General features: G+C 40.4%; 1 protein-coding gene across 19 annotated transcripts in view; it reads left to right on the top strand.

Moving 5' to 3' along the window:
- NAPEPLD (N-acyl phosphatidylethanolamine phospholipase D) overlaps positions 1 to 13,613 on the top strand; it is a 38,738-nt gene extending 25,125 nt beyond the window's left edge. For all 19 annotated transcript variants that reach the window (XM_017644599.3, XM_073238968.1, XM_017644597.2 and 16 more), the window contains 3 exons: positions 6,438 to 7,084; positions 9,795 to 9,909; positions 13,477 to 13,613. In XM_017644599.3, coding sequence (XP_017500088.2) covers positions 6,438 to 7,084; positions 9,795 to 9,909; positions 13,477 to 13,605 — 891 coding nt within the window. In that variant the 3' untranslated portion in view covers positions 13,606 to 13,613. The remainder of the gene's footprint in view (positions 1 to 6,437; positions 7,085 to 9,794; positions 9,910 to 13,476) is intronic.
- Positions 13,614 to 17,115: the final 3,502 nt, after the last annotated feature.

Genomic DNA, 17,115 nt, shown 5'->3' with positions numbered 1-17,115 from the left:
CAGGTCTAAATGAAATGAAAATGGGACGTTAGCAAGGCTACACAATACGGTTTAGCCTGGTCAGCAAATAGTGTTAACTTGGACCATCTGTGGTATTCGCCTTCTTGGCCGAGAGCAGTGTGCCTGTTCACAGGCCTCTCTGGTTCCGATACTGGTACTGCTCTGGGCTCAGTGACCCAGGACCTTGTCTGAGTGTTCTTGTTGATCATAGTCACTAGCGGTCAGGGGAAGAGAGACAACTGGAGACTTTCAAGGAGGGAGGGAGGCAGGCACATCTGCATTTCATTAGTTGAAGGAGGCTGTCTTTACCAGTTACACTGTAGGAAGTGAGCAGTGGACAGTCCGACTGGAATGTGATGAGACGCAGAACTGAGGCAGTGCAGCTCGGCCTGGTAGAAAAAGTGGGACACTTGGAAGCCAGGGTCGGTTCTGGATTCCTCACTGACTATGCGATGTATCACAATCCCTGGAGGAACTACTTGTTTTTGTCTGTAAAGTTAGGATAAGACAGGCCACTAGGGTTGTTCTGAGGTTCACATGCCACATGAAAGTACTTTGAAAATATAATGTGCTCTTTAGACATATGACATTGAAGAACAAGAGTGCCCTTTGAAAAATGAAGCATCAGTTTTTTTTATATTTGCCTTATAGCATGGCTAACAGGTTGTTTTTTAATTTTTAACAAGGAAAAAAATAAGTGTACATTTTTACAAGTCACAGTACTAAAAGGCTTGTATGATAAACCCACTCCCTGCCACCAGTCCAGCCCACCTCCCACCCTTCAGCCCCCAGGCCACAGCTTGCAACCCTTTGTTTTCTCTGGACTCCCCTTCATATTTTTTTTCTGTAATTTTATTGTGATGACATCACTGGACGCGAGCTCTGCCCTTTTACATTTTTTGCTGTACAGTACATGATCGTTGACTGTAGGCACAATGGGGTTCAGCAGTCTGGAGAGCCTCCTCAGCTTGCTTAACTGAAACTTTATGCCCATTGACAGGAACCCCGTTTCCCTCCCCTGCCAGCAGCCCTGGCAGCTGCCGCTCTGCTTTCTGATGCAGTGAAGCGCACCCTTTCTGGTGCCTCAGATGTGTGGAGTCACGCAGTGTCTGCCTTTGTGTGGTCCTTCGCACTGACCAGATTTGACTCAGTGTCTGTCTCCCCAGTGCTCTTCCATGGTTCTACTTGAGCTTCCCCTGTGCTGTTTACAGGATTGGGATGGTATCAGTATTTTTCACTGATGAGCTGAGTAACGTACTGTGGCCCTGTCTCCTTTCTCATACGCTTTTCCCCCCGAGGTTAGTGATACCTCTTTTTTCATCTGCTTCACTTTGTATGTATCTGTGATGAATCATTTCCCTCCTCGTGGCTCCTGCATGTAGTGTCCTGAGAGGGACTTCGTGTGGTCCTTCAGCACCGGGCCCTCATCCGGGCTGCCAGCTTCTGTTCTGGGGAGGCCCTCCCTGCAGCCTGGGCTTCCCTGCCTGGCAGCCTTGGCCCTGTTTCCCGGTCCCACACCGTCCTCTTTCTTGGGTATTCTTTCAGTTTGGAGGAGCATGTTCTTAATGGGCTTCCTGAGAAGGGCGTTTTTTCCTGGGAAATTTCCTTCATCTTTTCACTCTAAAATGACAAATTATATTTTGGCTCTCCTAGATCAATCCTCTGTAGTTTTCTTTTTATTTCTCCTGTATTTCGTCTTTTTTTTTTTGTGTGACCTTGCTTTTCTGAAATATCTTTATTTTCACTCTTGATTGACAGTGTGGATACAATATCTCAGTTTGGAAATGGTTTTCTCTCCAAATTCAGAAGCATTACCTGCACACCTGTCTTTTAAGTATTGCTGTAGACAAGTTCCTTGCTGTTCTTGATCCTTTGTGTGTGGCCTTTATTTCCCCTGTAGAATCTTTGAGGGTCATTTCTTTGGCACCAGTGGTCTGTAATTGCCCCACCATGTATGATTCTTCATTCATCATTCTTGATGCCTCATGGGACCTTTCCATGTGGAAATGTTTCATTCCATTCTCGAAAATTATCTTGTCTGTTTCTTCAAAAATTTCCTTCATCTTTTCACTCTAAAATGACAAATTATATTTTGGGTCTCCTAGATCAATCCTCTGTAGTTTTCTTTTTATTTCTCCTGCATTTCATCTTTTTTTTTTTAACCTTCTGACAGATTTCCTCAAGAATTTGTTTAAATTTTAAATACTTACGTGTCTCACTTGTGATTGGTGAAAATATCACAATATGAAATTTAAAAAATAGAAAATATGAAACCATATAATCTTAACCATGTTTAAAAAAAGAACTGTGAGTAAAGACATCATAATTTTAACAGTGGTTATCGCTTCTGCATATTGACATAATGCATGGCTACTCTTATTTTTATGTATTTTCCAAATATTTTATGAATGGCATTTTCTCTTACAATCAAGGAGAAGTTTAAAGATACTATGCCATTTTGATCTTGTCTTTCTACCATGGCAAAATATAAAACATTAGCATTAATAAGGGATTTTGGTAACAGGTCAGTCTTTATGCAAATGTACATATATGTTGTCAAAATAAATATGAGAAATATTTTTTATTTAAGTCTGAATTATAAAGTATAGATAAAGTTTCCTAAAACAGTAAAATATACTTTCAGTTGGAAGAAAAGGATTAACTCAAGTATTTTTTAAAAGTGATTTTTAAAACATAATATGATTTTAACAGACTTATGTCAGATCTTTCTCTACTCAGTTGTGCACAAACTCTTAAAATAATAAGTATATTAGCAAGAATATAGATTTAATTGTTTTAAAGTTAGTATCATTTATGCCATAGAAAGAGTTAAGGTTTAATGAAAAGAGAGGGTCTTACAGAGTCAGGAAGACTCGATTCCACTGCTAATTGCATACTTGTATGACCTCAGGAAGTTTCCTAGTGACCCTTCTCTGCCTTGACCTGGTTATCTGTAAGATGGCAGTAACTTTTGCTTCAGAGTTAGATGACAATGTACTTAAAACACTTAAGCAAAGAGTAGTGGTTGAATGAATGTTGGAATTTTTTCCTTTTCCCCAAGAAAAGTAAGAAAATAACTAGTGTACTGGTTAAATTTGGGCCTAGGGATTTTCTCATTTGCAGCTTTGAAAAAGGAAGACCAGCTGAGAAAAATCTTGATCTGGTAAAGAAAATGCCAAGCAAATGCATGGTTTCTTCCAATAATCAAGAATTTCCCTACCCCCTTACTCTTTCAAACTCTGATGATTAGGATAAAAAGTAAAAATTATTTTTTCTTTTTGGAATCTTATTTGTAGATGCTATTATATCTTTGATTTTTATAGGAGAGTAGCGCTAGAGATCAAGTTCTTTGAGCTGCGCTTTAGTGATGGGCTTAGAATCAATATAGCATAAAGAAAGGAACATGAAGAAAAGTGTGACTACTTAATTCAGGTGCCTTGTCAGTATTTACCTTTTTATAAAAACAGCTTTGTTGAGATATAATTCGCATGCTCTGTTACCTGTTTAAAGCATATAATCAAGTGGCTGGCAGAACATTTGCAGGGTAGTGCAGCCATCACCACAACCTGGTGCATGCTCATTATACCAAAAGAAACCCGTGTCCTAGTCATCACCCCCCAATTCTCTTGGCCTCTTCCAGCCCCTGGAAATTACTAATCTATATTCTGTCTCTATAAATGTGCCTATTATGGATATTTCAGATAAATAGGATCATACATAATGTAGTCCTTAGTGACTGGCTTCTTTCTGCACTTCACCTGCTAACCATTTATTTGGAAAACAAGTTGCTCTCAACATTTGGCTGATAATGCCAGATAGTAAACTTCAAATTACTTTTTTTCCCTTTCTCTCCCCCTTTCAAATCACTTTTAAACTTAGAGCAAATAGAAAATGCAACAGTTCTCAGGGAACTTTGCTGCAGATATTTTGACACACTATTTAAATATGCTACTTAAATTTTTTTTTTAATTTTATTAACAGAAGCTCCACATATTCAAAAAGTACCATTTGGTGAGTTTTGACTAAAACATGTACCTATGAGTCTTCTTGTATCCCTAGTAATCTGTGTCTTATTTGATGCTATCTGATTGCCAGGCTTGTTTAAAAATTAATTAAATGAGGTAATACTGTGGAGTAAGTATAGTGGTGAGAGGCAGTGTGCGGCATGCAGGCTAGCGGGGTGACTTCATGTTAATACTGTAACTTCTCTAATTCTGTTTTCTCATTTGTAAAATGGAGTTACTAGTGCCTCTCTCCAGTGCCGTAGTCTGTATTCAGTTAAACATTCTTATGAAGCAGTATCTGACATAATAAGCACTCCATGTGGTAGCTGTTGTTAATGTTACTTTGCATTATACTAAAGTACTTGATGTATTAGCTAATTCATCATCATTATTCACCTACTTTGCAGCTTAACACATGGTAGGTACTCAATTTATATTCATTCTTTCTCCCTTTCCTTCTTAATTTTTGATAATCGCACCATATAGCATGTGTTACTGTTTAGTAATCCTAACTACCAACTTTGAGAACTGCTTTGGAGAATTTACATTCATTCATTCATTCATCCAACAAATTTTATCAGGCTCATGTTGTGTGTCATTCACTGAACCAGGCACTGTAAACGATCCCAAGTTGAATAAGACACGACGTACACCCTGCATACACTTCCCCAGGGTTGGGGCAGAATGTCTAGAGGTGATGGAGGAAGAATGTAGCATATTAGTTCTGGGGCAGGAGTGAGTGCTTCCAGCTGTGGAGAGTCAGGGATGGCCCTTGGAGGGTGAGTGATGGGGCAGGAGGGAAGATGTTTAATCTGAGCAGTGGGATCAGTAGCTCAGTCTGGGAGCAGGGAGCAGCCCAGAGGAGGTGGGAAGACCTCATAGAGGAGATGAGTGACGACACAGCTGGCAAGGACTGGGTCAGTCCCCCGCCACGCTTCCTCGGGCTGAGGAGGTGAGCTGTGTTTTGTCATGTGGTGGAGAGCCTGTGGAGATTTTTCAGCAGAGGAGACAGTTGAGCAGTCAGGACATTAAAGTGTCTGGATGTTAATTAGGATCTTAACTAGGTCAGCTACTACTAGAAAGGAAACAGGTAAAAATACAAGACATCCCCAGGGCTGGTGCCGGATCAGCTGTCAGGGTCAGCTTTTGTCTCGTGGAATGTGTGCAGAGTGCTTACAGAGCGCCAGCTGCTCCTATTCCGTCCCCACAGCAATGAGGTGCAGGTGCAGTTCTACCCATTTTTCAGATGAGGAAGCTAAGGCTTGGTGTGGCTGAGAGAAATCTCCACCTCCACCATCCAATACCACACCCTTTAAAAATCGATCTGCAGCAACTTGTAAAGAATACATGTAGCAGGAAAACCCAGAAGGATGGATAAACAAGAGCAAATGGACTGTTTGGTTAGAAAAATAAAGCCAAGAAAGAAGTTAGTACAGAAATATTTTCCATCATGCCCCACACATTGCTGGAGGAAGCATTAGCTTTTACTCTGAACTTCCCAGTTAAAGTGAAAGGGCAGCATGAACTGTTTTCCCAGTGCCAGTCAGATGCATAGAGCCCATTGCTCTGGAGAATTGAAAGAAATGGTTCTGGGGTGAATGGGGACATGGTACCAAGTCTTAAAGGCAGCCCTATGGTATATGCATGCTAAGTTTCATGGGGTGGCTTCCCGTAAGAGAAGCTGTGTTGTGGAACACCAAAGCGTACTTTATAAAAGCCAGGACCCCAAAACACAGTTTCTTTTTGGTCCAACTTAACCCAAGGATAAAATACAGAATAACCAAAGGACTAATACTTGACTTTGTTGTAGTCACTGTTTTACATTTCTTTACTCCCAAAGTAGTCAGCTGGTCACAGGCAGGGTCCGTGCCTTCCTTTGGTTTGATCAGTGGTAGGAAACCTTCAGGGAAAGGACTGGGAGCTGTCTGTGTCTGTGATTGGTCCAGGGGCATCACAGCCTGCTTTGAATTCTGTGTGCTCAGATAGTTAGATGCATTATTGGAGATCCAAGATCTGCAAATAAAGGGTTTGAAATTTTCTTTGCTATTCCCAGGGACTGGCCTTCTGAGACAGTTTCCAGTAGCAGATGCACCAGCCTAGTGAAATGGCGATCGTAAGGGCCAGTCTGCTTCTAGCACTGACAGAGCCTTCAGAAAAATTAAATAAATTCAGCAGCACTCAGAGTTTTCATTTTCCCTTTGTCTATTGCATTTGGGGCCAAGATGATTTTATATTACTATATTGTCACGATTATTGAGTCAGATCCAGAGAGATGTGAGCATTTTCAAGAGAAAAGCAAGAATAGCAAACATATTCAATTCAATAACTTCAGTTCTCTCCAGATAGCTACTCTATAATTTAGGCCAAAGTGCATTGTGATGCTATAATACCTTTTTTCCTCTAAGGGCGGCTTTTCTTTCTTTTTACATATAGGAACTTGATAAAGAACTCCCAGTGCTTAAGCCGTATTTTATCGATGACCCTGAAGAAGTTGGCGTGCGGGAAGCTGGCTTGCGAGTCACGTGGCTGGGCCATGCCTCGGTGATGGTGGAAATGGATGAGCTCGTGTTCCTCACTGACCCGATCTTCAGCTCCCGCGCTTCCCCATCGCAGCATATGGGACCGAAGCGCTTTCGTCGTCCCCCATGCGCCATAAGCGACCTCCCCCCTGTAGATGCGGTCCTTATCAGTCACAACCACTATGACCACCTGGACTACAATTCTGTCATCGCTCTGAATGAGCGGTTCGGTAATGAGCTGAGATGGTTTGTGCCTTTGGGTCTCCTCGACTGGATGCAGAAATGTGGCTGTGAGAATGTGATCGAGCTGGACTGGTGGGAGGAGAACTGTGTTCCTGGACACGATAAGGTCACCTTTGTCTTCACACCTTCCCAACACTGGTGTAAAAGGACTCTAATGGATGACAACAAGGTCCTGTGGGGCAGCTGGTCCGTCTTGGGGCCTTGGAATCGATTTTTTTTTGCAGGAGATACTGGTTATTGTCCTGCTTTTGAAGAGATAGGAAAAAGATTTGGGCCTTTTGACCTTGCAGCTATTCCCATTGGAGCATATGCACCAAGGTATGTAGACCTCCTGCTGCATAATAAGTTAACTGAACTTAAAACCAGTGTAGTTATGATTTTGTGATTTCAGTGGCAGACTTTGTTTTGCATCAGTTGGGAGTGGGTGAATCAGTCAATTAAATTTTACTTTAAAATTAATTTCAATAAAATTTTTTGATGTGAAATATTTTAAATCGCAATCATACCAGTTAAGTATTCAAAATCAGAAATTATATTACCAAGAAAAAAGGACTGGTTTAAGGAATGACTATCCCTAACCAGAAGTTCGCGCATCCTTCCAACTCAGGCTGACCTCATCAGCCGTAGTCGTACCCAACTCTCCCTTCCCCGCGGAGGTGCTCTCTGTGGAACCGCTCCCGCTCGGTGACTGAACACACCCACCCTGTCCGGCAGCAGAAGGGCCAGGAAGAGGCCTAGTGGGGTACTCCGTGGGGTGGCCGCCTCTCAGCGGGCGCTGAAGCTGACATCACTGCATCTCACAGTCACCCTCCAGCCTCTGCCCTCGCCACCCGTCTTCAGTTAAGGGTCAGACCAGGACAGCAGACCTCGGAGACCCAGCCACTGCCCCGGTCATACTGTCTACTCAAGGGGAAGGGAAATGGTTGCAAAGAATTTAGTACAAAGAGAAAACAAACACTAATGGTAATAAAGTCAGGGATAATTAAGAAAGTTTTATTTTCTAAAGTGCATGTACAGATACATGAGAATTGTATGTAGGATGGCATGTTATTCAGTCAGTCCTATAAGCAGAACACTTATAGAAGAATTGAACAAGTCTGATCATTGGTTTCCATCTGATTTTGTTACCTTTTTAAGTTCACTATACCCATTTCTTCACTTTCTTATTAATGCTTATTTCTGTTTTTCATTTTAAGGGACTTGATATTTTTATCTTAAACATTTAAATCAATGCAAGTGCCTGAATTTCACTTTCCCACTAAGCTATAATTCTGAATTCTAATGAAATCTCACAAAACATCAATGTTTTTACATTTACAGATCTATTTCAGAGTATTGATCTTTATGTCCTTAACATATTAGAATATCTTACTTGTAATTATGAAAATAAGTTTCTTACGTAGCAGCATATAAATGTGACAAGTATATGTGACGATGCAATGTGTACGGCCTGAACTACACGAGCTCCCCGGCTCCCCCTTCCTGCCGGCATCGGCATCGCAGCTGTCTTGTTGCTAAGGTGGGAGGACAGGACAGTGAGAATTACACTCTGGTGGCTTCTGCGTAATTTCTCTGGTCAGTACCACGAGTTTTAGAAATAAGGTTATTTATCAACAAAACTGCAGAGTGCTCTAGGAAGTAAGATGACGACACCAAAAACAACTTTCAGTGATGTATTCGTGACATTACTTTTGGGATCTCCTGCCACCAGGTATTCTATCCAAGTCAGTCAGGATTCAAAATGTTTACGTTCTACACCAGAGTAAAAATTTTAAATTTCATGTAGACTTGAGGGTAGAAAGGCTATGCCCACCCCTTTGATTTGCAGTAGTTTTTAAAAAAGAAGAGAAACACCAAAGACTGTTTTCATCTTGCCCGGGTCCGAGTGTCAGGAGACCACAGAGCAGCGCTTCTCTTGTCTGCCGCTGAAGAGAACGGGGAGGCCTTGTTTCTGGGCCCCCGGGGGTGGGCACCCCCAGTGGGAACAGCTGCCCCCCAGCTGGTGGAGATGGCGGCCCGGTCGGGAGCTGGCCTGTGAAGGGCGGGAGTGCCGCGTGAGCCCAGACCCCTAGTCCCACGGTGGCGTGGGTGGGCAGCAGTGTGAAGACAATGGTGGTTTCCTCTCCTAAACTCAAGGCTGGGAAAGCGGAGGATTTGCATGTTGATAATACTTTTTCCCTTTGTATCAGAGATAATACTTCTTTCTCTGGAAAAGTGTTATTTTTTGTCAACTCTTTACTCCTGGGAGAATTTTATGAAGTAGATGCTGTACTTGATGCTTTAAATTGTCTTGTTCACTCCTCCACTTTTCCAAGACGGGCATGATTTCTATTCACAGACTGGGACATCATGGAAGCTCAGAGAATGTGAAGGGACCTTGGAAAGGCATTCCCAGGAATTGGTAGGGCTGGCCTCCTACCCAGGCCCTCTACCTCCTGAGCCCCAGCCTTTCCCAGGCATCGGGCAGCCTGTTTCTACTCATATACCCTCTCTTCTTGCCAAACCAAACACTTCACTGTTCAATTTTGTGATGTTTGAATAAAGTCCTTGAATAGTAACTTGATTTTTTTGCTCCCAATCTTTAAATACTATCCACTTATTTTTGTTTTTTTGTTTTAGCAAACTTTGAAGAAGTTGTCTTGCAAGTTATTAAGATTATTTTACAATTGGGAGTTCTGGTTCTACTTCCTTACTTACCCATTATTCAGATTCGTACCAGGACTGCAAAATGCCTACTTTTTAAGAGTAATGGCAAGACGTATCTTCAGAATAAATCAGTAAAGTCAAAGTATGAGTGAAACAAAATCTTACCATTCTAAGGGGACTTCTGCTTGAGACTTAACTACTGTGCAGCAGTTCGTACAATAAAAATTTTTAGTATTTTTCTAGCAGAAAAGTGAACATGAGAGACAATTTTGTCTACTGTGACTTACTCCTCTGCAGAATCTTAAAGGTTGATTAAATGAGCGGTAATGAGAATTTATTGTAATTTCAAAGGCCAAATTGATAAATTATTATTTTCCATCAGGTGGTTTATGAAATACCAGCATGTAGACCCAGAGGAAGCTGTAAGGATTCACATTGACGTTCAAGCAAAGAAATCTGTGGCAATTCACTGGGGAACTTTTGCCTTAGCAAATGAGGTGAGTGGTTGTGGTAAAAGGGACTTTGGTTACATGTTGAGCTTTAGGTGTTGCTGGACCCTGCAGTGTTCAGAGACCATACTGCCATCAGAACCCATGTAGTCGTCACGGTCACCATGTGAATTAAGGCGGTGAATCGTACTAAGGGCAACAATATTGATATACAGTGGGGAAAACACTTCAGTGCATGGTGTTTTTGGCTTATTTCTGTAATTAATGAAGCATGTGTTTATATCACCAAAAATGTGTGTAGTCTTGGGAAGCAGAAAAGTGAAACATCTCATCTTCCCTCTCAAGGAGAGGCTTTCATTCTAACATAAAACAGAACATGCACATAGTGACTCTGACACAAGTAGAAAGGGGTAAATCCTCTAAGGTGGGGAAGATAAAGTGGTCTCAGAGTCAGGGACCGTGACTGATGAGAGGGATCAGGCAGTGCTTCATGGAAGAGGTGACATTTGAAGTTGACTGTGAGGTGAGGAGGAAGCATTTCAGGAGGAGGAAAGGGAAGAGCATAGGATCAGAGGCAGCAAGCATGGGAAGCAGTGATGAATCAGTGCAGCTGGAATGTGGATGTGACATGGGGGGCAGTGGGGCACATAAAGCTGGACAGCTTGGAATTTTCTAGAAATGTTACTTATCCAGTAAATACCAATTGTCTGCTATGTACCAGACATTGGAATAAATGGTGGTTTTTACTCTTAGCCTAAATACAGAACAACTGATTTTTCCTTAAGGTAGCTGAATCCTAGAACTGTGGTACTAGCCAGAGTTCTGGGATCAGACAGAAGGATGGCAAGAAGCCTTCTCTTACCTGGATTCAGGGCCTGCTGTGAGCAAAATTTAGGAATCGATGGTTGAAGTTGGCTTCTCCTTTGCCATGTATGGCCTCTGTAGGAACCTTTTCTTTAAGCACTCCCCCTCTGTCCTATTTCTGGCCTCTCCTCCCCCTAAGTTGCATCTTGTTCCAAAACTACCTAATACATGGTCTGCCCACTCCTGTTCTTCCAATCAAAACTCCCATCCCATGATGCAGCAGCCCTGAGCTACCCTGGGGGATGGAGTGCAGTGGTAAGTGAATGACCATGGGGATATGGAGGATGAGAGTGTGCATGCGGGCATGCATGTGTGCAGAGAAGAGGGAAGTTTGACACTGGTTTCCAGGGATATTCCACTATATTTGGTGGCAGATTCTTATTCCATTTATATATATGTGTGTGTATATCTATGATGTATACCAGTGACTTAGATGAAGTAACAGTATTTCATTAAATTTGTGGAAGAGGAATTAGGATGACTCCTAAATTGTGAACTAGAGTAACTGGGAAAACAGTTTTGCCCTTTAGAGATGGGGAAGATGAGGAGCGGACAGGAGACCTCAGTCTTTAAGGCTTGCTGTGTTATTCAGCCTTTAAGAATTATTCCTGTTATAAATTAACTTCCATCTTTATTCTTTAACAAAACACAATTGATTTAGCAATTTGGAATTTGTTTCCATTTTGACATTAGTTGAAAAAACTTGACAACTGCCAGTTTGTTAAATTATAAAGTAGATGGAATTTTCTGGGAGGATGTTGAGCCTGTGAATTTAAACACTTTAAAATGACTTACATAGAAGTAATTATATAAGTGGCTTACTAAAGAATAGGCAGGTTGAGGTTGTCTTTAACTTGGCAACACTTTAAAATTATACAAATAGTAACAACTCATATATCTAGGGAATTATAAACTTCTTAGATGATATATTTAAAGCACTAAAGAAACTCAGTAGTTTTGGTAGAAATAAATTTCATGCATTACATGACCAGAGTCTGTATTATAAGTATATTCTATTGTAGTAGATCATAAAACAGTGATGCCTTTAAGAGGGAACTTTTGAGTTGTCTGGGGCTGGCTGCCTGGCCCTCAATGGATCCAGAGTGCTGGAAGCTTCTGCTTTCACTGCTTGCTCTTAGTTATGTCTAATCCACTGTCTTGCTTTGTGCATAGTCCCTGTATGACTGTGGAGCATTTAAGTGCTTGCCCCATGAGATCAGCCGTCTGTGCATTTTAAGCCACAGAAAATACTCCTGGTTCCTAGCACTTCACCTAGCTGTCCCTTCTCAGTCCCTGCTGCTAGTTCATCTCCCCTCGCTATAGACAGTAAGCAAGCCCATGGACCTCCTCCTCATCAGTCTGACAGCTTTAAATACCAGCTATCTGCTGTCCCCTGTAGCCTGAGTGTTCCCTCATCACCCATATTTGTATACCCAACTGCCTGTTCGACAGCCCCACGTGGGTGTCCACTTGGTGGCAGAAATTTAAGAACAGAACCAGACTTCCTGATCTTCCCTCAAACCTGTTTCTCTGACATCTTGGTAAATGGCAACTCCCTCCTTCATGTTACTCAGGCCAGAACCCTGCCCTCACTCTCGTTCCTCCACCCTGTTTCACCACTCAGTTCAACCTTCAGATTGTTTACACTGTGACCACTCTCACCCCCATGAGAACGGCCCTTACTGTACACTGCAGAGGGCAGCAACCTTTACACCCTGATCAGATCATGATGCTCTGCCAGAATGACCTGGCAGTTTGGCACCACACACCTCCTTGCAGTTCTTCGATTGCTTAAACCTCACTCCCCCACATTTGTCACCCTCCCATTTTCTCCACACAACTCATCAACTACTTATTTCTCATCTTCCTCTATATTAGAGTGTGGGCTCCAGACAGGCAAGGGTTGCCATCTGGCTCCCTGGCCTGGCTGCCCCACATAGGTGCCCAAAAAGTATTTGCCGCTTGAAGGGCAGAGGACATACCACTGGCAATTAGATCAGAAACTTTGATTCCTGCTTTATACTGCCACATTTTTATAGCTTTTATAACTGTAATTGTGGGAAAAACCCATTGAATAAAGAAAAAAAAAGGCTGTTATACACTGTAAAGATTTACTGGTGAAATGATTTACCCTTTAATTTAATAATCTTTTTATTCAGTAGTTAAATAATACATTCAAGTGGTTTCAGTTTGTTTTAGTCTACTCAAATGTTTTCCAAGTATCCTGCAACAGTGTGCTGTTCTCACTTCCTGAGCTTCGAAAAAGAACTTGGGAATATCACACCTGTCAGATATCTGTTCTCCGTCCCTTTTCACTCTCTGGACTAGTGTGATACTTGCCTCGGGGTCTGAGGATAACCCCTCTTTTTCAGCCAAAAATATGCTTACATACTTACTCTGTTTCTATATTCAAAAATATTGGTGACATTTAACTCTCTGATGTTATCTTGGCATTGATTCTCTTTAAATTGGAATTTCATGTAGTGAAGTAGCGATTAGATTTTGTGCAATATGAGGATGTTCAATCTAAGCACCAAATTTGACATACTTGATGTTTAAAGTATGACATTTCTATTGATTTAATTAATGACTATTTAGAAAATGTGACTGACTCATTTGCTAATGCTTCAATGAAAAGGGCATTAAGTACTCATATGCTGGTTATTTTAGTTCGAACTCTTGATTTGAAGTATTCCCCATATATGTATGGTTAATCTTTTTCCATTTTTTTTTCTCTCTGCCCTTTGCCAGCATTACTTAGAGCCCCCAGTGAAACTGAGTGAGGCTTTAGAAAGATACGGACTAAAGACTGAAGACTTCTTTGTCTTGAAGCACGGAGAATCAAGATACCTTAATACTGAGGATGAGAACTTTGAGTAACTATGAACAAGGGCGCTTTTAATGCAAAAGGCATCTTGTATAATAAATTTGGAAAGACTCATGAATATGAATGTTTTATGAATTTTTACATTTGGAAAACAACTGCAAGTTTGTTTTATGTAATATTGCTTAGTAGTATGATTGCCAGGTTATGTAAACAAAAAGCTTAGGGATGTCATTTAAACAATGAACTTGCTGATGTGGGTTTTAAATCATGTCTCTATGGTCTAAGCATTGCAGTGGAAATTTTTTAAAAGACATTATACTTCAGAATTTTAAGGTTAGGAAAAGCTGATTTTCAAGTCTTATTTCTGTTCTAGTCTTAAAGGCCTTATTCAAGTTTAGTCTTTTACTTAAATTTCTTCAGAGGGGTTTTACAATAGAAACAAACTTCTTGTATTCACATTAAATGATGAAATTGACTCCCACATGCTTACAGCAGTTCTTGCTCTACTAAGATTAGCCTGTATGCCAATTGTTAAGTGATTTATTTTTTTAAGCATAAAAACAGGAATTTGGGCGAAGTTAGCATTTTTAAAGAATTTTTAAAGGGGGGACCAGCATATTGTTTTGCACGCTTACAATCCCCAAATCTACGGGCCCTCTGAGTTGGGCAGAGGAAGGGGAAGTTTGTAGTTATGAGAACATGATTTATGAAATGTTCTATTTTTAAAGTCAGACCTACTAAAGCACAAATATAGCTGCAAGGAAATATTTTACAAAGATAAATGCAGATCTTAAATGTTAATACACATATACACTCTGAATAAAATTTATTCTTTCCATAGCTCATTTTTCCCTCATATACTTTCTAGTGGCCTCTCAGCTCAGACTCTTGATATCACTAGAATTTGTGAATATTTTGTTTTACATGATTCAGATGTCTTATTTTTATATTAAATGACCCCTAAGCACAATTTCTACTTCTATTAAGGCAGTGTAGAATACCAGTGATAAAAAAAGATGGTGAGTCTGGGAATCAGCTAACCTATTTCAGTCCTGTGAGATTCTGTAGTCCCTTGACGACTAAATCTTCCCAGGTGAAAGCTGACTAGATATACTTCAGACCCCTTCTATCTTCTTGCTCCAGTCTCAGCAAGATAAACTTTATTCACACAAAATTCTACACCAAACACTACCCTGGCAGGGCTATTTTCACATGTATATGCACACTACACATTAGCCACTTACCCTGAATTTCACTCCTGCTTCCACCGTGGATTTTCTGTGTAGCCTGATACAAGTAACCTGTGCTCACTGAGCCTCAGTTTCTTTCCTCAAGTGCAACAAGAGGATCATTCTGACCTACCTCCAAAAATGTGAATAATTGTTTTTTTTAAAAAAGCACTTTGAAAATCTAAGGGAGAAAAATTATTTATCACTGCCTAACACAGGTAGATCTAAATCTGGAGAGTAATAGCCAAAATAAATGTAAATCTACATTTATCTACAAAGATGCAAATCAGTTAAGGAGAAATGTGTATGTAATGTATGTGAACGTGATTTGGTGATACTAAAGCACAAAAAATTTCCCCATAAAACAAACTTCCAGGAAAAAAACTGAACAAGCATACTTTTTCACTGCAAAGGGACATTTTAGCAAGTGGACAGAAATGAAGATGTAAAATTTGTAGTGGACTAGCTTTGGGGCATATTTCCCCAGTACTAGCCAGTGGTCTGGCCCCCTCCTTGCTGTTGCATGCTCAACTGAAAATCATCTTACCTCTGCTCTCTGCAGCAAGCCAAGCCAAGCACATCTTGCTTAATTACTTCTCCACGAATGGCCTTAACATTATTTTTGTCTTTGCAGGTACTGCTCCGCTGAGAGTCTCTGAGCACTTTATGTTCTAAATCTGCTTAATTGGGCCTCATTTTTCTAGGCCTCTTCACAAGCTTTAATATTTACTACTATTCATATTCTTTCTACTTGACATTTTGTTAAGAAGTACATTGAGCTTCACCTTTGTAGAATCTTACTCTGTTTAGTGGTTTCCAGCTTTTAACTTGTTGTCCATTTTGAAGGGTTAATGTGTAAAGCAAAAACAAATTTTGAAAGATAAGACAAGTCCATTCTTCCCTCCAAATATATGTTGAATACCTTTTAATCTGTCTTACCTCTAAGTCAATTTCATTTTCCTCTTTGATTACCTGGCATCTATACCAACTTGTAAGATTGTATTCAAGTTTCCCTTTCTCCTGTGGTAACTGAGGAACACTTTGATACTCCTCACTGCCCAAGAAGGTGGGACCATCAATTAGGAAAAATCGCACCTAATAAAAGCCAACATGTGCCATGATCTACATAAAGATAAACAGTGCACTTTCTCTTTGTAATTCTTTCTGGGTAGTAAAAAATGACTCCCCATTTCTCTAGCATTTTAACATTTCAGTCTCAAGCTCTAATCTCCAGGAAATGTGATTGTTCATTCAAACTAATAGAAGAAAGGTTTAGATGGGAGTTTTAGACTCTAGTGTTGCTAAAGCATATTGAAACCAAACACTGGTTTTAATGTGTGTACATTTTGAGTACATATTTTCATTAAATAAGGCCAATTAAAAAAGTTGTTATAAAGAAATGTGCCTTTCAGGGAATTAATGCATTTGCAGCACTCTGAAGTATCATTCTTAACCATCCTGTGTACACTGCTACTGTATGCCAAGTGGGACTCTCTGTGTTTTCACCTTAACACTGACTCCTTTTTCTATTGTAAATTTTTCTTCCAAGTTTGATTTCTGTATCAGGATAACCCTGACAATGCACATTCTTTTGTGTGAGGATTTGTGACTTCCTCTGGAAATCTATGTACCAACAAATGAAATTTAAAGTACTCTTACAGCTTTACTTCAAATACCCGAATAGTAAAGCTGCTGCCTGCATACTGATTTACTTAATACTACGGATGGTGGTGCTTATGAACCTGAGTATTATAAAACCTGGCTGAATTCAAATATATCAGTAAGTTATTATAGTACCCTTATGGTACAAAAATACTATTAAAAAATAGCTAAAACTTTTTCATATTGTAATTTTAGACCAATGAAAGATGGAGGAAAATTAATGAATAAAGTACTCTAAAGGGAGAATACATGTAGAACCTTGTGAGTTTTTTCCTTTTTATTTAAAAAAAGTTATAAAGGTTATGCTCATGGTAAAAAAAATCAAACAGTGGAAGAAGGTATATGCAGAAAAGTCATTTTCTCACTTTCAGCCTCACTTCCAGGAGTCTGGTCGGCACATTCACCCGTTTGTTCTTCTAAGAGCAGGTGACTGACTTTACCTATGGATGGGCATTTTGACTGATCCCAGTATTTCATACATAGTGTCTGCACTTAATGGCACAGCAAATGGCAGTGAATGAGTACTAGGAAACATTTCTTCTAAATGTTTACAGCTGTCCTTGACGAGAATAATATGATTAGGAAAGACCTGAAAGCGGCATGCCAGGCTGGCAGGTGGTCTCGAGACCTCAGGATCTCATCCCTGCTAAACGGACTAAGTCCTTCTGATGG

Source organism: Manis javanica, chromosome 6 (genome assembly GCF_040802235.1).
Source record: "Manis javanica isolate MJ-LG chromosome 6, MJ_LKY, whole genome shotgun sequence".
Classification (NCBI taxonomy): Eukaryota; Metazoa; Chordata; class Mammalia; order Pholidota; family Manidae; genus Manis; species Manis javanica.
Note: the sequence above shows the minus strand (reverse complement) of the source record. Positions and strands in the feature narration are given on the sequence as shown.